General features: G+C 48.3%; 1 protein-coding gene across 2 annotated transcripts in view; it reads right to left on the reverse strand.

The window, feature by feature from the left end:
- STAB1 (stabilin 1) overlaps positions 1-19,329 on the reverse strand; it is an 829,863-nt gene that overhangs the window by 558,941 nt on the left and 251,593 nt on the right. For both annotated transcript variants that reach the window (XM_069206091.1, XM_069206090.1), the window contains exon 16: positions 15,903-16,016. In XM_069206091.1, coding sequence (XP_069062192.1) covers positions 15,903-16,016 — 114 coding nt within the window. The remainder of the gene's footprint in view (positions 1-15,902; positions 16,017-19,329) is intronic.

The following is a 19,329-nucleotide window of genomic DNA, read 5'->3' on the forward strand; positions in this document are numbered from 1 at the left end:
CATCACTCACCACACTGATCTGCTCCTGCCACACACCTATACTAAAGTAACTATCACACACGTCCCCAGCCACACACCTATACTAAACTAACCATTACACACTGCACAGATCTCCCCCTACCACACACCTGTACTAAAGTAACCATCACACACCGCACAGATGTTCCCCTGCCACACACCTGTACTAAAGTAGCTATCACACACATGTCCCCAGCCACACACCTATACTAAACTAACCATTACACACTGCACAGATCTCCCCTTATCACACACCTGTACTAAAGTAACCAACACACACTGCACAGATCTTCCCCTGCCACACACCTGTACTAAAGTAACTATCACACACCACACAGATGTCCCCAGCCACACACCTATCCTAAACTAACCATTACACACTACGCAGATCTCCCCCTACCACACACCTGTACTTAAGTAACCAACACATACAGCACAGATCTGCCCCTGCCACACACCTGTACTAAAGTAAGCACCACATACAGCACAGATCTGAGCCTGCCACACACCTATACTAAAGTAACCACCACATACAGCACAGATCTGAGCCTGCCACAGACCTGTACTAAAGTAACCACCACATACAGCACAGATCTGCCCCTGCCACACACCTGTACTAAAGTAACCACCACATACAGCACAGATCTGCCCCTGCCACACACCTATACTAAAGTAACTATCACACACCACACAGATCCTCCTCTACAGATCTCTATATTCCCGTAAGCCTAGGACACAGTACAGAGCTCCCTATGCTCGCATTCATATACTCAAATAAGTACACAAACATACACACCAACAGTAGGCAGACATTCATGAAACTCAAAATTGTAGACAAATTCAGTCCCACAGGCAAAAGACACGCACAGAGACACTTACACAGACAGAAACATTCCTAGGCTTCTCCTACATGTACAATTATGGTCTCACATCATCTCTGTCTTGAAAGCTCAGCACTGGAAGGTCATTTTTAAAGATGATCAGTATTACTCACAAGGAATGAATGGCAATGGCCCAGAATACCCCAGGAAGAATGAAAACCACCAAATACGTCCACCCTGGAAGTTTGAGCTCAAGTCTAACACCTTGTCTCATAATTCCAATGTACAAAAACCCACTGGTGGCACAACTGTCTCTGTACAGACATAAACACACTGGAACTCTCTACAAACAACGATGAGGGCCACTGAGAACCATGTGGTTGTCAGAAGGGTATTTAGGCGCTTGCTTTTCCAACCTGATCGCAAAGCTTGCAAAGAAGAAACAACTTCTTCGCGACATTACTTGAGTAACAAAGAACATTGTTGGACCTGGCCATTTTTACAGAGTCATCCCCAAACTTGTTGCCTTCCTCCTCCTATTTTTTCTGACCCTTTTTGATGGTGTTAGGACTCTGGGCACTTTACCACTGCTGATCTGTGCTAAAGTGCATGTGCTCTACCTTCTAAACTTGGCATGATTGGCTTATACCCGATTGGCACATTTAATTTACCTTAAGTCCCTTGTACAGTGGTATTACTATACCCAGGGCCTATATGTTAAAAGCTACTAGTGGGCCTGCATTGCTGCTTGTGCCACCCACAGAAGCAGCCTTTCAAACCTGTCTCAGGCCTGTTAGCGCAGATCCTGCATGCGAAGTTTACTGCCACAGGGACCTGGCATCGAAATTTACTTGCCAGGCCTGGACGTCCCCTGTTACTACATGTAAGCCACCCCTAAGGTAGGCCCTACTTAGTCATATGGGTAGAGTGCTATGTATGTAAGAGGCAGGACATCTGCTTGATTGTGTGGCCTGTCCTGGTAGTGACAAACAGCCTATTTGGTTTCTCACTGCTGTGAGTGCTGCCTTCTCATAGGATTGCATTAGAAATGCCATGCCTTATGTGTAGGGGGTATGGTCTGATTTATGAGGGATAGTGTAGGCATGTTTGGTGGTTGTAATGGTAGTTAGAAATGCTGCTTATTACCATTATAGAAATGCCACTTCTAGAAAGTGAGTATTTCTCTGTGCTTATGACTCTGATGTTTTGCGGCTTGACTCCAATCCACGTCTGGGGTAGAGTGACAGCTCGGCTTTCTGCATACTTTTCAGACAGCCTGTACACAGGGAGGGTGGAGGTGTCACTGAGGTGCATCTGCATATTGAATGGTCTTCCTGGGTTCGGAGGAGAAGAGGCAGGGCACACCTGCATTTGTAAAGGCTGTGCCCTGGACTCACACAAAGGGCTTGTTTACCCCAACTGATGTCTGGAGCCTGTGCTGGAGGAGAGAGGGGACACTCCTAGAAGCAGTTGGAACTGATTGGAACCTCTTCTCCCCCATTCTTTGTAAAAGTTGTGCAAAACTGAGTATAAGTACAGTGGGTTTTCCCCATGTTGGGGGAGACAATAATGGACTACTCACTAGGACACAGGATGCTGCTGGAGACACTCACCAGGAACCACCTTGGACTGCTGCTTTTTTGCTGACCTGTGACCCGCTCGGTCACTAGGAGGAACTGCCACTACCTGCACCCTCTGTTCTGGCCTGTTTGCTTGGGCCCGGACGCCCTGTGCTCCCTCTCACTGACTCCAGGGTCTGGGTGGTGTGCCCTCTGTTCCCCCATAGCTTTTCCCTGTTGTGATGTGGTGCAGGAAGAGCGCTCCCTTGTGCTTGTCGAGAGCGCTGTTGATTTGTTTGCACCAGCGCAGAAAGAGCAATGTGTTTGTGCTGCAAAGTGCTTTAATTTGTGGGACCAAAGCATGTGCTGAGCGCTTTATCTATTGTGGGGAAAGGAAGCGTGTTCAGAGTGCTTCGCTGTTGCTGCCTGAAGTGAAAAACCCCAGTCGCAACCCGGGCGGGTTGAAGGGAGTGAGCACAGATGAAGCATACTGTATTTAGTGCCGCCTGGGCAGGGGAGAGCAAAGTCTGGAGTAAATGCACTCCTTGTGGTGCCCCAGGGTGAGGTGCACTGAGAGGAGCGCCCCCGGGGCACAGGCAGGCATCACCTTTGATGCTTTCACCACTGCAGCTCAAGAGGGCTAGAGAAGGAGGCTCGCACACCACGTCGGGTGTGGGCACATCATCTGGCAGGAGAAAGGCTCGCAGACCGGAGGGAAAGCTCCTCGGAGGTCCCCCATTCCCCCCCTCACTGTCTTGTGGATCGCGGGCAGGGTGGCAACCTCAACGGAGAGCCCCAGTTCCCGTTGGGCCCCCTCATTGTCCTGGAGATTCTCGGGCAGGCGGGCAACCTCACCGGAGGTCCCCTGTTCCCCTCTGGCCCCACCCTCATTGTTTTGTGGCTCGCTAGCGGGGTGGTGACCTCGCCGGAGGTCCCTCATTCCCACTAGGCCCCCACCGGGTGCTGGTGACATATAAGCAGGCCAGGGTGGCGACCCTCGACAGAGGTCCCCGGCCCTGTCAAGATTAACCCTGCATCGCCATAGGTGTGGAAACCAGAGCATGGGAGCTCCGAGATTGGGACACGAACGTCCCGTTCTGCCTGCATTGTTTCTTGTTGTGGCACCTAGTGCAGATAGCAGGTCGCACTCATTGGTCCTGGTGAGAATATTGTAAAATGATATGTGCATTTCTGATGATGTGTCTATGGCGTTATGTGCATTCATGACGTTGCAGTCATGATATTGTTCTACTGGATGCAAATGCCATGGGCTTTTGTGCTGTCATGCTACGCGCAGTCATGATAATGTTTGGTCAATGATGATCATATGTTTAGTATGACGGCTTTTGTGCTGTCATGCTACGCGCAGTCATGATAATGTTTGGTCAATGATGATCATATGTTTAGTATGACATGTGCATTCCTTTACTAATTTTTACCTGATTACTGTTTATGTTGCAGGATAACCAGTAACCTTTATGTTTTAGGTGACCAATGCTTGCTTTTGTAGAAGAATAGTACTGTGTAATGTTCTGACAACTGATTGGGTAGCACGGTATTACTGACATGTTCCGTTTGGTCTAATAATGTTGTGTTCAATACAGTTTATTTTTATATAACTTAGTGTTGTGTTTCCTTTGTGGTGGGGATAGTGTGTCACGTGTGTTGGGTGTGTTGTGCAATCGCTTTACACATTGTGTTAGACTTGGCATCCTTGGCGTGGTCTTTCCTAACGTTTTGCCTCTGTTTCTCAGGTTGTTGATGTATGCTGGACTCTGTTTTGCTGTTTTTGATACTCTGTGCACTTTACCACTGCTATCCGTGCTAAAGTGCAAGTGCGCCTATGTAAAATGTTTATGTAATTGGCTTATTTGATTTACTAGTAAGTCCCTAGTACAGTGCCCTAGATGTGCTCAGGGCCTGTAAATCACATGCTACTAGTGGGCCGGCAGCACTGGTTGTGCCACCCACATAAGAAGCCCTGTAAACATGGCTCAGAGCTGCCACTGCAGTGTCTGTGTGCGCATTTTTAAACTGCCAATTCGACTTGGCAAGTGTACCCACTTGCCAGGCCTAAACCTTCCCTTTTCATACATGTAAGGCACCCCTAAGGTAGGCCCTAGGTAGCCCCATGGGCAGGGTGCAGTGTTTGTTTAAGGAAGGACTTATACTATGTGTTTCATATGTCCTAACAGTGAAATACTGCCAAATATGGTTGTTTTCACTGTTGCAAGGCCTATCTCTCTCATAGGATAATATGGGGGCTGCCTTTAAATATTATTAAAGTTCAGATTCCCTTTGGGAGCAGACAGAAATGTAGAGTTCAGGGTCTCTGAACTCACAATTTAAAATACATTTTTTGGTAAAGTTTGTTTTTAGACTGTGTGTTTGAAAATACCACTTTTAGAAAGTAGGCATTTCCTTGCTTAAACAATTCTGTGACTCTGTCTGTTTGTGGATTTCCTGTCTGGGTCAGTTTGACATTTGGGCTGTTTGCACCTCCACTCTAGGGAGCTGGGGTGTAGCCTGCATATCCTGATGAGCCATTTGGGCTGAAGGGGAAGGGAGGAGTGGTCACTCACACCTGAAAGGGCTGTGTCTGCCCTCACACAATGCAGTCTCCAACCCCCTGGTGTGTGTATGGGGCCTGGCCTGGGTAAGGCAGGATTTTACAAACAAGAGAGACTTTCCTTTGAAGTTTGCCTAGTTCAAAGGCAGAAAGGGGTATAAGTAGTATACCCAAACCCCCTGAAAATTAGATCACTTACAGAATCAAGGGGAACCTCTGCCAAGGATCCTGCAGTTGCTGCTTCTGCCTGGGAAAGGAGACAAAGACTGGACTTTGTTGTACATTTCTGCTTGAGAAGAACCTCCAAGGGCTTGAACTGAGCTTGCCTTCTGTTGTTGAAGTCTCAGGGTCATCAAAGACTTTCCCTACCAGCACTCAGACTCTGTACTGAGATGCCTGCCTTGCCAAATGATGCCCTATCCAATTATTGGGCCCTTGAAAAGTTAAGTTGGTAGACAAGAACTGAAAATCCACTGACAGAACGCTGTGTGGGGAAATTTGACACTACTTCCGCAATGCAGCAGATAAACGACACGCCACTGGCTTCATCGCTGTAATCGACGCTACACCTGCATTGCGGCTGGGAGATCGACGCATCATGGCTGGAAAAACGACACGCAACACCCCCTTACGGAGGCTGATAATGACGCAAAGCCCACGAAGCGCGGTTTTCTGATATCGTGCAACCGGATTTTCCACGCATTGCCCCTGAGCGTCAAAGTCAACCCGACTGCGTGGATCTGAGGTGCCCCATCCAGAAGTCGACGCATCGTTCTCTTGCGAGGCAGAAAAATTATGCATTGCCGACCCGACCGGAGAAGGAAACAACACAGGCCTCACTTGCGAGTAAGGAATCGACGCATCGCTACCCTTTTCCAATGCACGCTCGCCCAAGCAGCTTTATTTTTTACACTAATCAGTTACTTTGGGTAACAACATTCTCACTCTTTTCTGAGGATTAAGACTCTTATTCTTTTGAAAATTCATTTGGATTTTTGTCAGTTTGTTCTTGTTTGATTTAGATAAATATTACCTATTTTTCTAAACTGGTGCGGTATCCATTTTGTAGTATTTTCACTATATTACTGTATGGGTTGGTACAACTACTTTACACATTGCTTCTGAAGTTAAGCCTGCCTTCTCGTGCCAAGCTACCAAGGGGGTGAACGGGGTTATCTTGGGTGTGTAACTCCCTCGCCCTGACTTGAGTGGATGGGTTCTGCCTGGCTTAGGTGCATACCCAAGGCAACCAGAAACCCCATTTCTAACAAACATCATGAAGAACACCATAAGAAAACTAGCATCACGCCATCATTGAACTGTGCAGCCCAGAAAGGTGCTCACCAACCTAGAAGGTGCAGATCAATTGAAAAACCCACAAACTGCAAGAGCTCAGTCCATAAACAAGACATACAATCCATCTTCTGGAAAAACTAAATATTGCTTGCCATCATCATCATCTGCAGGACCCAGCTTCACTTCCAACGGGCCATGTGTACACTTCCTTTCTGGACCAATCCTTCACCTTTTTTTTCAAGCCTTCCTTTGACCCTCATCTTGTGGTCTACAGCACCATCTGCTCCCTCCCCACTTAATAACCTTATTAAGCACCCATAATACCACTGACGTTCTCCTTCAGGCTAATGACATCTCAGTCCCTTGACCGGTCTGGCACACACACTGCAAGCATTGGCACATACAAGTCATACCCCAGTAAACATCCCTTCCTGAAACTTTATTAATCTATTATAGCTCTAAGTACATGGTCAACGAATGCATTGATTTGTGCCGCAGGGCACAAGAATCATTCAACAACTAACACAGAAGTGAAAGACAAATCAAATCATCTTCCAAACTACAAGTCATTTTGGATTCCTGGAGTAGGATACTACTCTCCACAATTCTTCAATGCCTCATCAGGGGGTAGTAAGGGTAAGACATACACAGAGCCACAGAATTAAAGAGACACACAGAAACAGTCACATACATGCCCAGACTCAGACACCGAGCCTCGCTTACTCTTGAAGTGATACAGACGTACGCCCATTGATACTATGTAGCATTTAAGGTAGACGGTGATGTTACCGCCTGAGGTCCTGGTGTTGGCTCGGGTTCATCTTCCTGCAGCTGATCCCAGCTGTTTGCTGTGACCAGCAGACTGAGGGACCAGTTGCACAGTGATGAGCTTGAGCCATTTGTATCAGGACAGTCTAAGTGCAGCTGATTCTGAATTTCTGGCTACCAGCCCCGACAAAGGAATGTCCCTCTGTGGCCTGAAGAGGACGAGTACCCGCTAAACTTGCAGAGTGTTCATGTGACACATTTACCTGCACTGAATCTAAATTGAACTGGGACTAGACTGGAAACTGAACTCAACCTGGCAAAAATGACCAGCCCCTGCGGACAGCGACAAGTAGAAAGGTGCCTGGGAGCAGTGACAAGTAGAAAGGTGCCTGGGAGCAGCGACAAGTAGAAAGGTGCCCGGGAGCAGCGACAAGTAGAAAGGTGCCCGGGAGCAGCGACAAGTAGAAAGGTGCCCGGGAGCAGCGACAAGTAGAAAGGTGCCTGGGAGCAGCGACAAGTAGAAAGGTGCCCGGGAGCAGCGGCAAGTAGAAAGGTGCCCGGGAGCAGCGGCAAGTAGAAAGGTGCCTGGGAGCAGCGACAAGTAGAAAGGTGCCTGGGAGCAGCGACAAGTAGAAAGGTGCCTGGGGGCAGTGACTGGAGCAGTGACAAGTAGAAAGGTGCCTGGGAGCAGCGACTGGAGCAGTGACAAGTAGAAAGGTGCCTGGGAGCAGCGACAAGTAGAAAGGTGCCTGGGAGCAGCGACAAGTAGAAAGGTGCCTGGGAGCAGTGACAAGTAGAAAGGTGCCTGGGGGCAGCGACAAGTAGAAAGGTGCCTGGGGGCAGCGACAAGTAGAAAGGTGCCTGGGAGCAGCGACAAGTAGAAAGGTGCCTGGGAGCAGCGACAAGTAGAAAGGTGCTTGGGGGCAGCGACAAGTAGAAAGGTGCCCGGGAGCAGTGACAAGTAGAAAGGTGCCTGGGAGCAGCGACAAGTAGAAAGGTGCCTGGGAGCAGCAACAAGTAGAAAGGTGCCTGGGAGCAGCGACAAGTAGAAAGGTGCCCAGGACCAGCGACAAGTAGAAAGGTGCCTGGGGGCAGCGACAAGTAGAAAGGTGCCTGGGAGCAGCGACAAGAAGAAAGGTGCCTGGGAGCAGTGACAAGTAGAAAGGTGCCTGTCTTGGGGCCTGGTTCAATGCATGCAGGATGGCTACTTGAAAGCAGGTTACTAGTCTGCAGCCCACACAGTAAATGCCTGAATGGCCAGTTGAGCCAACAGAACTTGCTGATAGTCATGAGTATCCTTAAAAGCTGGCCCAGCTCTGGAGCTCCAACACACAGAGCACTTTTTTTTAACACCACTGGAAATATATTTGCAGAGATTTAAGCCACTGCAAATGATTCTGTACCAGTTTCTGCAGTACCACAGATACACAGGAGAGCACAAAGTGCATTGGCTTGTATTTTGTTCTCCCTCCTGCTGCCACAAGGAGGACAAAGTGTTGGGGGCACTGGGGTGCAACTACAGAACCCTTGTATGGCTGCATCCTCTCTCAAATTGTGTCCTTGGTCAGATGGGTCATGGCCACCTCATGTGGGACAGTTCACAGATTAGCCACAGCTTGATGTGGGGAAGATGTCTGAAGCACCTGAATCGAGGATGTCTTGAAGACTGCAGGCTCTTCAAAACCTGTTAGTGCAGATTTGTTTGTTGTAATGCTCTGCAAACTTGGATAAGTTGAAGTCTCAGAATGCTAGTCTTTGATTCTTCCACAAAACAAGGTGCTGATCTCATCCAAGACACATTCGAGAGCTTTCTCTGGCGACACGCCTGGTGGAGCTGGTCATATCGAATGGATGCCCAGGAGTTTTGTTGTTGATTTGGATGTTATAGGAGGCTGGCATGGTTTCTAGTGGGTACCTTGGGTACGTATATCTTGCACCAGGTTCAGTTATCACTTGTTAGTGAATGTAGTAGTGTTCTAGCAGCTTAGGCTGATAGAGGTAGCTATAGCAGAGCAGCTTAGGCTGAACTAGGAAAAATGCAAAGCTCATGCAATACCACTTATAGTCACATGGTACTTATGCACAAGTAAAGACAATACTCAGTGTTACCAAAAATAAAGGTATCTTAGAGACAATACTCCTTCTGGAGGTAAGTATTATACACAATATATACACTAGACAGCAAAATTAGACAAGTAAAAAGTCATAGAACAATGCAAACGGTAGGAAATCCTATAGAATACAATGGGAGAAAATAGGGCTAGGGGCAACACAAACCATATACTAAAAAAGTGGAATGTGAATCACAAATTGCCCATTAGATAAGTGTAGTGTGTGCAGAGTCGCTGGGAGAGTAAGAATACAGTAACGGTAAGTAAATTACCCCACCCCAGAGCCCTGAAAAGCAGGAGTAAAGTACTTCAAGTTTTCTTAGGACACACTACACCTCGTTTTTGGGATTTTGCAGCAGGCAACCAAGTCTGCAAAGAACAACTGCTGTATTCTTGGACCTGAAGACCTGCAAAGGAAGGGGACCAACATCAGAAGTCGAAAGAAGTTCCAGGAAGGACGGGAGCCCCTGTCAGCCCAGAAGAAGGTGCAAAAGAAGAGTCCCCGATTAGTGGAAGACTGCAGAAATGAACCCTAGGAAGATGGCAGCGGATTCCTGCATGATGCAAAGGATGTCCAGCAGTGTGTAGACTGTTTCAGATGAGATTTCGTGTTGGAAGGCGTCAACAAGCCTTGACTACGACAAAAGTGCGTGTTTCATCAAAATGGCGCTGGATGGCCCAAGGAGGGACCTGGGGGCCTCAACTCTGTGTGAGGAGGAAGAGGGGGCTCTCAGCACTTTAGAGAGCCCTCAGGATGCCAGCCAGCACCCCCAGAAGCCGCAGCATCTGGGTTCAAAGGAGGTGCAAAACGCAGTTGATGCAGCACAACAAAAGAAGGCCCCACGCTGCCGGAGAAGAACTCAGTGAGTTGAGCGTTGCAGGGTGGAGTGCTGGGGACCTGGGCCAGACTGTGCATGAAGGACTTTTGCAAAGAGTGCACAGAGACCTCAGGAGGCGAAAAAGACACATTACACAGGGGTACCATCGTTCTCGGGGAAGGTAAGGTCTTACCTCATACAAATTGCATCAGCAGGACCTCAGGACAGTCTTTGTCGATGATGTCCACCTTCTGTGTACTTAGGAGCATGCTCGTCACTGTAAGAGGAGTGTACCAGTCGTCACCTTGGAAGGTGCCTGCTTGGAGCAGGGGAGTGACTCTGTCACTCCACAGGAGATTTCGTCGGTCCTTCTGGTGCAGGATGAAGACCGGGAGTCCCCAGAGCATGGACACCATGGAAACTGTTGAACTTGCTGACTTGGAGCTGAGGTTGCTGAAGAAAAGTGTCTCTTGTAGACACTTTTTTGCAGTCACAGCATTTCTTGGAGCAGGCTGTGGTTGATCCGAGGTCAGAAGAGTCTGAAGTTGTTGCAGAGGATTCCTAAAGGAAACTTGCAAGCAGAATCTGAAGAGAACCCACAGGAGAGACCCTAAATAGTCCTGGGAGGGGGGATTGGCTACCTTATCAGGTACGGACCTATCAGGAGGGGTCTCCGACGTCACCTGCTGGCACTGGCCACTCAGAGGCCTCCAGAGTGCCCCCACACCTTGCAAAGAAAGATGGCTGAAGTCTGGGACACACTGGAGGAGCTCTGGCCACCAACCCTGGGGTAGCGATGGACAGCGGAGTGGTCATTCCCCTTTCCTTTGACCAGTTTCCCGCCAGAGCAGGGGAGAAGCGGTCCCTTAACTGGTGTAGACTGGTTTATGCAAGGAGGGCACCATCTGTGCCCTTCAAAGCATTTCCAGAGACTGGGGGAGGCTACCCCTCCCCAGCCTGTAACACCTATTTCCAAAGGGAGAGAGTGTAACACCCTGCTCTCAGAGGAAATGCTTTGTTCTGCCTTCCTAGGACTGGGCTGCCCATACCCCAAGGAGGGCAGAATCCTGTCTGTGAGGTGGCAGCAGCTGTAGCTGCAGTGCAAGCCTCAGAGAGCTGGTTTGGCAGTACTGGGGGTCCATGGTGGAGACCCCAGGATGCATGGAATTGGTTCCCCAATACCAGATTTCGGATTGGGGGGACAAGTCCATGATCTTAGACATGTTACATGGCCATATTCGGAGTTACCATTGTGAAGCTACATATAGGTATTGACCTATATGTAGAGCACGCGTGTAATGGCGTGCCCACACTCACAAAGTCCAGGGAAATGGCCCTGAACTATGTCTTGGTGCTTTTGCTAGTGCAGGGGTGCCCTCACACTTAGTAACTTTGCACCTAACCTTCAGCAAGTGAAGGCTAGACAAATAGGTGACTTATACGTTGCTTAAAAGCAGTGAGAATGGCTGTGAAATAACATGTGCATTATTTCACGCAGGCTGCAATGGCAGTACTGTGTAAGGGTTTGTCTGAGCTCCCTGTGGGTGGCAAAAGAAATGGATGAGCCCATGTGGATCTCCCGGAACCCCAATGCCCTGAGTCCCTAGGTACCATATACTAGGGACTTATAAGGGGGGGTCCAGTGTGCCAACTGAAATTGGTAAATGTAGTCACTGGCCTACAGTGACAAATTTAAAAGCAGAGAGAGCATAAGCACTGAGGTTCTTGTTAGCAGAGGCTCAGTGACACAGTTAGCCACTACACAGGCATACACATTAGGCTACAAACTATGAGCACTGGGGTCCTGGCTAGCAGGATCCCAGTGACACAGTAAAAACTCACTGACACACACTCACAAACAGGTCAAAAGTGGGGGTAACCATGCAAGAAAGAGGCTACTTTCCTACAGATGTCACGTGCTATTGATGCGTCCTGTGGCACAAGGCCAATTACTGCTTCTGAATCAGGCCTCTTTGGTTCTTCCCCCGGAACAGAAGGAAGCCTGTTTGATGTATGTGGAGACGTCGGATTGGGAGACAGCCCATCTAGTTGGCCAAGTTCTTCAATGATGACACTTGTTGATCTGGGACACTGGCTCACAAGAAAGAAAAAAGACGGGACCTCAACAGGATGTGGTGTTGAGCACAAGTGGGCACCTGATCGCTTTTGTGGACTATACTTTACTCTAGGTTTCTTGGAGAAAACATGTTTTTGTTATTTGACTAATTTGCAATAACATTTTAAGCTTTACAAAGTGTAAAAATCTTCAGAAAGAGCTCATTTTAAATTTCAGAACTCGCTCCAAGCAACATATAACTCTCACTTGTCTCTACAACTAATCAGGAGTCATTGTTTGGGCCAGCGCCATACATGCTTGCGTTTCTGTCCATCCACGGATGGATCTTCAGACGCTATCATCTACCACTTGCACACACAGGAGGACCACCAGGCTCAGCATTGAGGGGGTACAGCCTCAGAGAGATGGGCAGGAGACAGACCCGGCTGAAGTTCAGTTCCATCCACCACTTGCACACACAGGAGGACCACCAGGCTCAGCATTGAGGGGGTACAGCCTCAGATGGATGGGCAGGAGATAGACTCGGCTGAGGTTCAGCTCCATCCACCACTTGCACACACAGGAGGACCACCAGGCTCAGCATTGAGGGGGTACAGCCTCAGAGGGATGGGCAGGAGACAGACCCGGCTGAGGTTCAGCTCCTTCTCTGGTTGGCCAGTAACTAACACTTGTGAAGCTTGTTGTCTACAGGCCTGGTATAGCACTTCTCTCGCTGCTGTGTGTACAGAGCATTCAGCTGACAAACACGTAACGATAGGGTAAGGTCATGGTGTAGGAAAGTACCATCTTGCCTGGCATGTTACCCCCATATTTCACTGTATATATGTTGTTTTAGTTGTATGTGTCACTGGGACCCTGCCAGCCAGGGCCCCAGTGCTCATAAGTGTGCCCTGTATGTGTTCCCTGTGTGATGACTAACTGTCTCACTGAGGCTCTCCTAATCAGAACCTCAGTGGTCATGCTCTCTCATTTCTTTCCAAATTGTCACTAACAGGCTAGTGACCAATTTCACCAATTCACATTGGCATACTGGAACACCCTTATGATTCCCTAGTATATGGTACTGAGGTACTGGGGTTCCAGGAGATCCCTATGGGCTGCAGCATTTATTTTGCCCTCCTGGGGTCCAGCCAGGTTTGGCCCAGGAAGGCAGAACAAAGGACTTCCTCAGAGAGAGGGTGTTACACCCTCTCCCTTTGGAAAAAGGTGTCAGGGCTGGGGAGGAGTAGCCTCCCCCAGCCCCTGGAAATGCTTTGATGGGCACAGATGGTGCCCATCTCTGCATAAGCCAGTCTACACCGGTTCAGGGATCCCCCAGCCCTGCTCTGGCACGAAACTGGACAAAGGAAAGGGGAGTGACCACTCCCCTGACCTGCACCTCCCCTGGGAGGTGCCCAGAGCTCCTCCAGTGTGCTCCAGACCTCTGCCATCTTGGAAGCAGAGGTGCTGCTGGCACACTGGACTGCTCTGAGTGGCCAGGGCCAGCAGGTGACGTCAGAGACTCCTTCTGATAGGCTCTTACCTGTGTTGCTAGCCTATCCTCCTTCCTAAGTAGCCAAACCTCCTTTTCTGGCTATTTAGGGTCTCTGCTTTGGGGAATTCTTTAGATAACGAATGCAAGAGCTCATCAGAGTTCCTCTGCATCTCTCTCTTCACCTTCTGCCAAGGAATCGACTGCTGACTGCTCTGGAAGCCTGCAAAACTGCAACAAAGTAGCAAAGACGACTACTGCGACCTTATAACGCTGATAAGGCCGCCTTCTCAACTGTTTTCCTGGTGGTGCATGCTGTGGGGGTAGTCTGCCTCCTCTCTGCACTAGAAGCTCCGAAGAAATCTCCCGTGGGTCGACGGAATCTTCCCCCTGCAACCGCATGCACCAAAAGACTGCATCACCGGTCCTCTGGGTCCCCTCTCAGCACGAGCGTGGTCCCTGGAACTCAGCAACTCTGTCCAAGTAACTCCCACAGTCCAGTGACTCTTCAGTCCAAGTTTGGTGGAGGTAAGTCCTTGCCTCCCCACGCTAGACTGCATTGCTGGGTACCGCGTGATTTGCAGCTGCTCCGGCTCCTGTGCACTCTTCCAGGATTTCCTTTGTGCACAGCAAAGCCTGGGTCCCCGACACTCTAACCTGCAGTGCACGACCTCCTGAGTTGTCCTCCGGCATCGTGGGACCTTCCTTTGTGACTTCGGGTGAGCTCCGGTTCACTCTTCTTCGTAGTGCCTGTTCCGGTACTTCTGTGGGTGCTGCTTGCTTCTGAGTGGGCTCCTTGTCTTGCTGGGCGCCCCCTCTGTCTCCTCACACAATTGGCGACACCCTGGTCCCTCCTGGGCCACAGCAGCATCCAAAAACCCTAACTGCGACCCTTGTAGCTAGCAAGGCTTGTTTGCAGTCTTTCTGCACGGAAACACCTCTGCAAGCTTCTTCACGGCGTGTGACATCCATCCTCCAAAGGGGAAGTTCCTAGTCCTCTTCGTTCTTGCAGAATCCACAGCTTCTACCATTCGGTGTCAGCTTCTTTGCACCCACAGCTGGCATTTCCTGGGCATCTGCCCACTCCCGACTTGATCATGACTTTTGGACTTGGTCCCCTTGTTCCACAGGTACTCTCGTCCGGAAATCCATTGTTGTTGCATTGCTGGTGTTGGTCTTCCTTGCATAATTCCCCTATCACGACTTCTGTGCTCTTTGGGGAACTTAGGTGCACTTTGCACCCACTTTTCAGGGTCTTGGGGTGGGCTATTTTTCTAACCCTCACTGTTTTCTTACAGTCCCAGCGACCCTCTACAAGCTCACATAGGTTTGGGGTCCATTCGTGGTTCACATTCCACTTCTAGAATATATGGTTTGTGTTGCCCCTATACCTATGTGTTCTCATTGCAATCTATTGAGACTATACATTGCTTGCATTGCTTTCTATTGCTATTACTGCATATTTTTGGTATTGTGTACATATATCTTGTGTATATTTGCTATCCTCATACTGAGGGTACTCACTGAGATACTTTTGGCATATTGTCATAAAAATAAAGTACCTTTATTTTTAGTATATCGGTGTATTGTGTTTTCTTATGATATTGTGCATATGAAACCAGTGGTATAGTGGGAGCTTTACACGTCTCCTAGTTCAGCCTAAGCTGCTTTGCTAAGCTATCCTTTTCTATCAGCCTAAGCTGCTAGACACCCCTATACACTAATAAGGGATAACTGGACCTGGTGCAGAGTGTGAGTACTCCTTGGTACCACTACAAACCAGGCCAGCCTCCTACACATGGTACGCAGACAAGGAACAGGGAACAACGGATGAAGTCAAATGTTTTCTGCAATACAATCAATATTTTGCACATTCACCAGCAGAAGTGCCTCCACTTGTTCAAATATGCTATTACCCATCTTCATGTACTCATTTTACCAACTTTGAAAGGAAGAAGGTGACAGCTATGACCTACAAGCTGATCAGCTCCTGTGCACGTGGTTCCTGAGAACCTCCAGCTGTTACATTGAGATCTACTATGAACCAGGCCCAAAGCTCTACGGACACCTGGAAAAACTCTTTGGAGTGTCTTCGATGTGTCAGCACTAATCTTCTCTTGAGCATACCTACTAGGGCTAAAGATCACGCAAGGCAGAATTTCGCTGGGTATCCTGGATCTCCCATTCACCATCCCTATAGTTTTAGAAACATGAGCTGCTTCATTTCCCGCTCCCAGGATCTGCTTCCACCTTCACCCAAACCTCCTCTTCCATAGCCTTGACTCCATGATGTCAGGCGTTCACACACACAACCACTTACGCTCTGCCACATGTAGATGACCTCACTTCAACTACGGCCATCACTCTGGACTCGTTCACCTTCGTGGATCTCACCTGGGTAAAGAGGTAGATCAGCCTCCCGTCTCTCAGGGCGTCCACCGCCTTATTGCTTGGCACAAACACGGTGAAGGGCCCTGGGCCTTCCAGGATTGGCGGAAGTCCACAATTCTGCAAATGCAAAGAGTCAATATGAGAGAACTGTGGTCAGAAGGTCCCGTCTGTAAAAGATTCACTGGTATAACTCTCAGAAGAACAAAATCTGGAACACGGTCAAGAAATGACCTCAGCTCTGCAGGATCTACAACGAGAAGGAGACTTGAGAGCTCTGGACCCCTACTTAATCACCCCTAAGGGAGCTAAAGGCACGCATCATTAAAAGCCTCAAAGTGGTTACTGTATGAACTGTAAAAGTTGGTATTTAGGTGTCAGACCCAGGTTGGACTCTTGGTCATGAACAGCAGCTTTGGAGGTTCACACTCCCATTCTGAGGGTCCTTCCACTGTCCAAAAGGCATCAACCTGGATTACAGAAAATTGCTAACAAATGTACCATCATTGCTTAACTTTTTAAAATATATAATGAGTCATAGTTTACAAAATAAATGTCTAGGTGCCAGCATTACTCTTTTTTCGGGCGTCTTTCGCACCTTGCTGTGTGGGCTGATGGGTGTGGGGCAAAGGAGATGAAGATTATATTAAATTTTCCGTGTTTAACTCTACCACTGAATAAAACAATACATTGCATCCTAGGTTTCCAAAATCGAAACCTAAAGACCTCTGAAATTCACCGGTTATTGAGCCTGATTTAGAACTTGGCAGACGGGTTACCCATCACAATGGTGATGGATATCCCATCTGCCCAAATCTAGATCCCATCGGATATAATGGGATTTAGATTTCGGTGGACCGATATCTGTGACCCTTGTGCCGGAATAACCCGTCCGCCCAGTTCACAACCAGACTCTCAGTCTGATACTTGGAACATGACTCGCGCTCTGGCCATGGACTGCTCGTGCCCCCACGTCAATGGTGATAAGATCACTTTTAGCATCATTGAAACATGGTGACATGAAATTATGTCATTGATGACATCACTGATTGGATCAAAAGTGACATCATCAATGATGACACAATTGTTCTGAACCCTTATGTGAGCGTGGAATGGCGCCACAATCATATCTATATATAAACATCTCAAACAATGTTTTAAAGGAAGACGAGAGGAGCCTTTCGTCATCTCACATTATCAACATGTACCACAGTTAGTGGAACCTGTGAGCCTGACCTGGAGTTAGGAGGAACTAAAAGTCCTCAGTATTTGGCAGAAGCTCTAAACATGCTTCAGAATTTACCAGCTGGATTTGCTCCACCGAACCATCTATTGATAGATGGAGCTGGCAGTGGGTTCTACACAGTAGCTCATGTTTCACCCACACATTGTACAATTGTCAGATCCCTTCAAACGCTAAACCTGGCCCGCGCTTTTGGCGAATTCAAAAGATGGTCTCGATCACTGGTGCACACTGTTTGACTCTGGACACCTGCATCTTTATCTTAGACACTAATATCTGGGTTTCTCTTGCACACTTTTCAAAACTCCGAACATGAAGTTGGCCCAACTTAGGCCGCTCTGGATGCTTGAGGCCGGGAGCAGCACAAGCGGGGGTTGCAAGTTATTCTTCGAGTGTTAGATCACAGGTGGTGGGTTGCAGGGCTTCCAAGAGGTTCCTTCTTTGGAACCACGATGTCATTTAAACAATGAGTTTTTCTGTGAATTTTATAATTGGACCACGAGAGTGTTCATTTTTTTTTGTTTTATCATGTCAATCACATCTTTCTTTAAATGTGTGTTTAGGTGACTTTGCAGGTCTTTCCTTAACAATCAATAGTGGTTGGATGTGGGCCACCCCCTGCGGCCAGCCAATGCTCCACCCATCCTTCAGCTGCATGCATGGGGGGGGTGTATAAAGGGCCTGGCCTATAGCAAGCAGCCCAAGTTCTGGGCACAACGGATGATGAGTCCTAGTGGTTGGACACAAGACCTGGTCTGTGGTAATGGCTTGTACCGAAACGCACAAGCGTCCAGCCCTCACTGCGGGTGGAGTCAGGCCCGTGCCGCAGGGGGCGGAAGCGGGGCCGGGCCAGGCCCTTTGCCCAACAGCCAGTGAGTCCTAACAGCTGAAGACTTGCTGCCAAGGTCTACACCTCACGGCACGTGCATGCCAGGGGCTGAAGGCGGAGTCTGGTCCGCAACCCTTCCTGTGCCCGGCTGACTGTGTCCAGCCTTTTGTGTACATGCCATCTGTTCACTTCAGGGGCGCAGCCTGGCCTTCTACCAGACCCCCTCCATCTCCAGTGCCACCAAGCTTGTTCCATAAACCCTCCTGCCACATACAGGGGGTTGTGGGCACAGGCTTGGCCTCTGACCAACTTCTCCCCATACTCTGTACCTTTAGCCACGTGCAGTGGACTCTGGGCACCGTATCTGCCAATCGCAAGGAGTTGCACCAGCCCCTTTGCCAATAGGATGTGGCCATCAGCAGAGGGTATTGCTACACAGTTCTCACTGCACATGGTGATTGAGAATTTTTGTTTTTAATTGTATTCTTCGGGATTAAAAAATATATATAATTTCAATATTTACAAATAATTGGCGGACCCGAGTTTGTATCCGCAAACATGTAACAGGGTTCATGATCTTTGGCTTGGCCCATAAAAACTGGATTCTTTTTGCTTTTGGGGTTAGTGTCTACTCCTGTGTGACCCTTCCTTAACCCCCCCCCCCAGGTCAGGCGGGGCTCCCACTGCCCCATCTCCCCTGTGAAATGAGTGCTGAGGACAGAGGCTTTGGTACCACTAATGAAAAATGTCCTAGCTATCGTAACGGAAAGTTTCAATTCTATTAAGGACTCGGAGGCGAGGATTATGCCTTGCTTTCTTCACTTTATTAAATGAGCAGCCAAGAAATTAATACAAACTACAAGTCCCATGAACAGTTGGGAAAAATGAGTACAGTGATAATCAATGAACAGTAAGAATTTTGTCCAATTAACAGAAGGCAGTCCATAACATAGTCCCTTGTTTGTGTTCAGTCTTCCTCTTTCGAAGCGCGAGCCAGTCAAGAACGATCATGAAGCCTCCAGTTTTGTAGTATCAGATCCTATGAAAAATAAAACAGATTAAGGAAAAACGTTCATTCTGAAACAAATTAGGTTGTTGTTTAAGTTAAATGAATACTTTTTTTTTTTTTTTAATGCAGTATAATAATAAGTATGAGAAAAAACGTGAAATATATAAGATAGAATTTACTTTCTAAATACGGGGTGGGTTCACCTAAAATTTGTAGTATTATAAAGGTGATCAGGGTGGGATAATCCTCACCTCCGAGTCCTTAATAGAATTGAAACTTTCCGTTACGATAGCTAGGAAATTTTTCATTCTATGTCAGGACCGGAGGCGAGGATTATGCTAGTTTAAAGCTT

The sequence above is a fragment of the Pleurodeles waltl genome, chromosome 9 (assembly GCF_031143425.1).
Source record: "Pleurodeles waltl isolate 20211129_DDA chromosome 9, aPleWal1.hap1.20221129, whole genome shotgun sequence".
Taxonomy (NCBI): Eukaryota; Metazoa; Chordata; class Amphibia; order Caudata; family Salamandridae; genus Pleurodeles; species Pleurodeles waltl.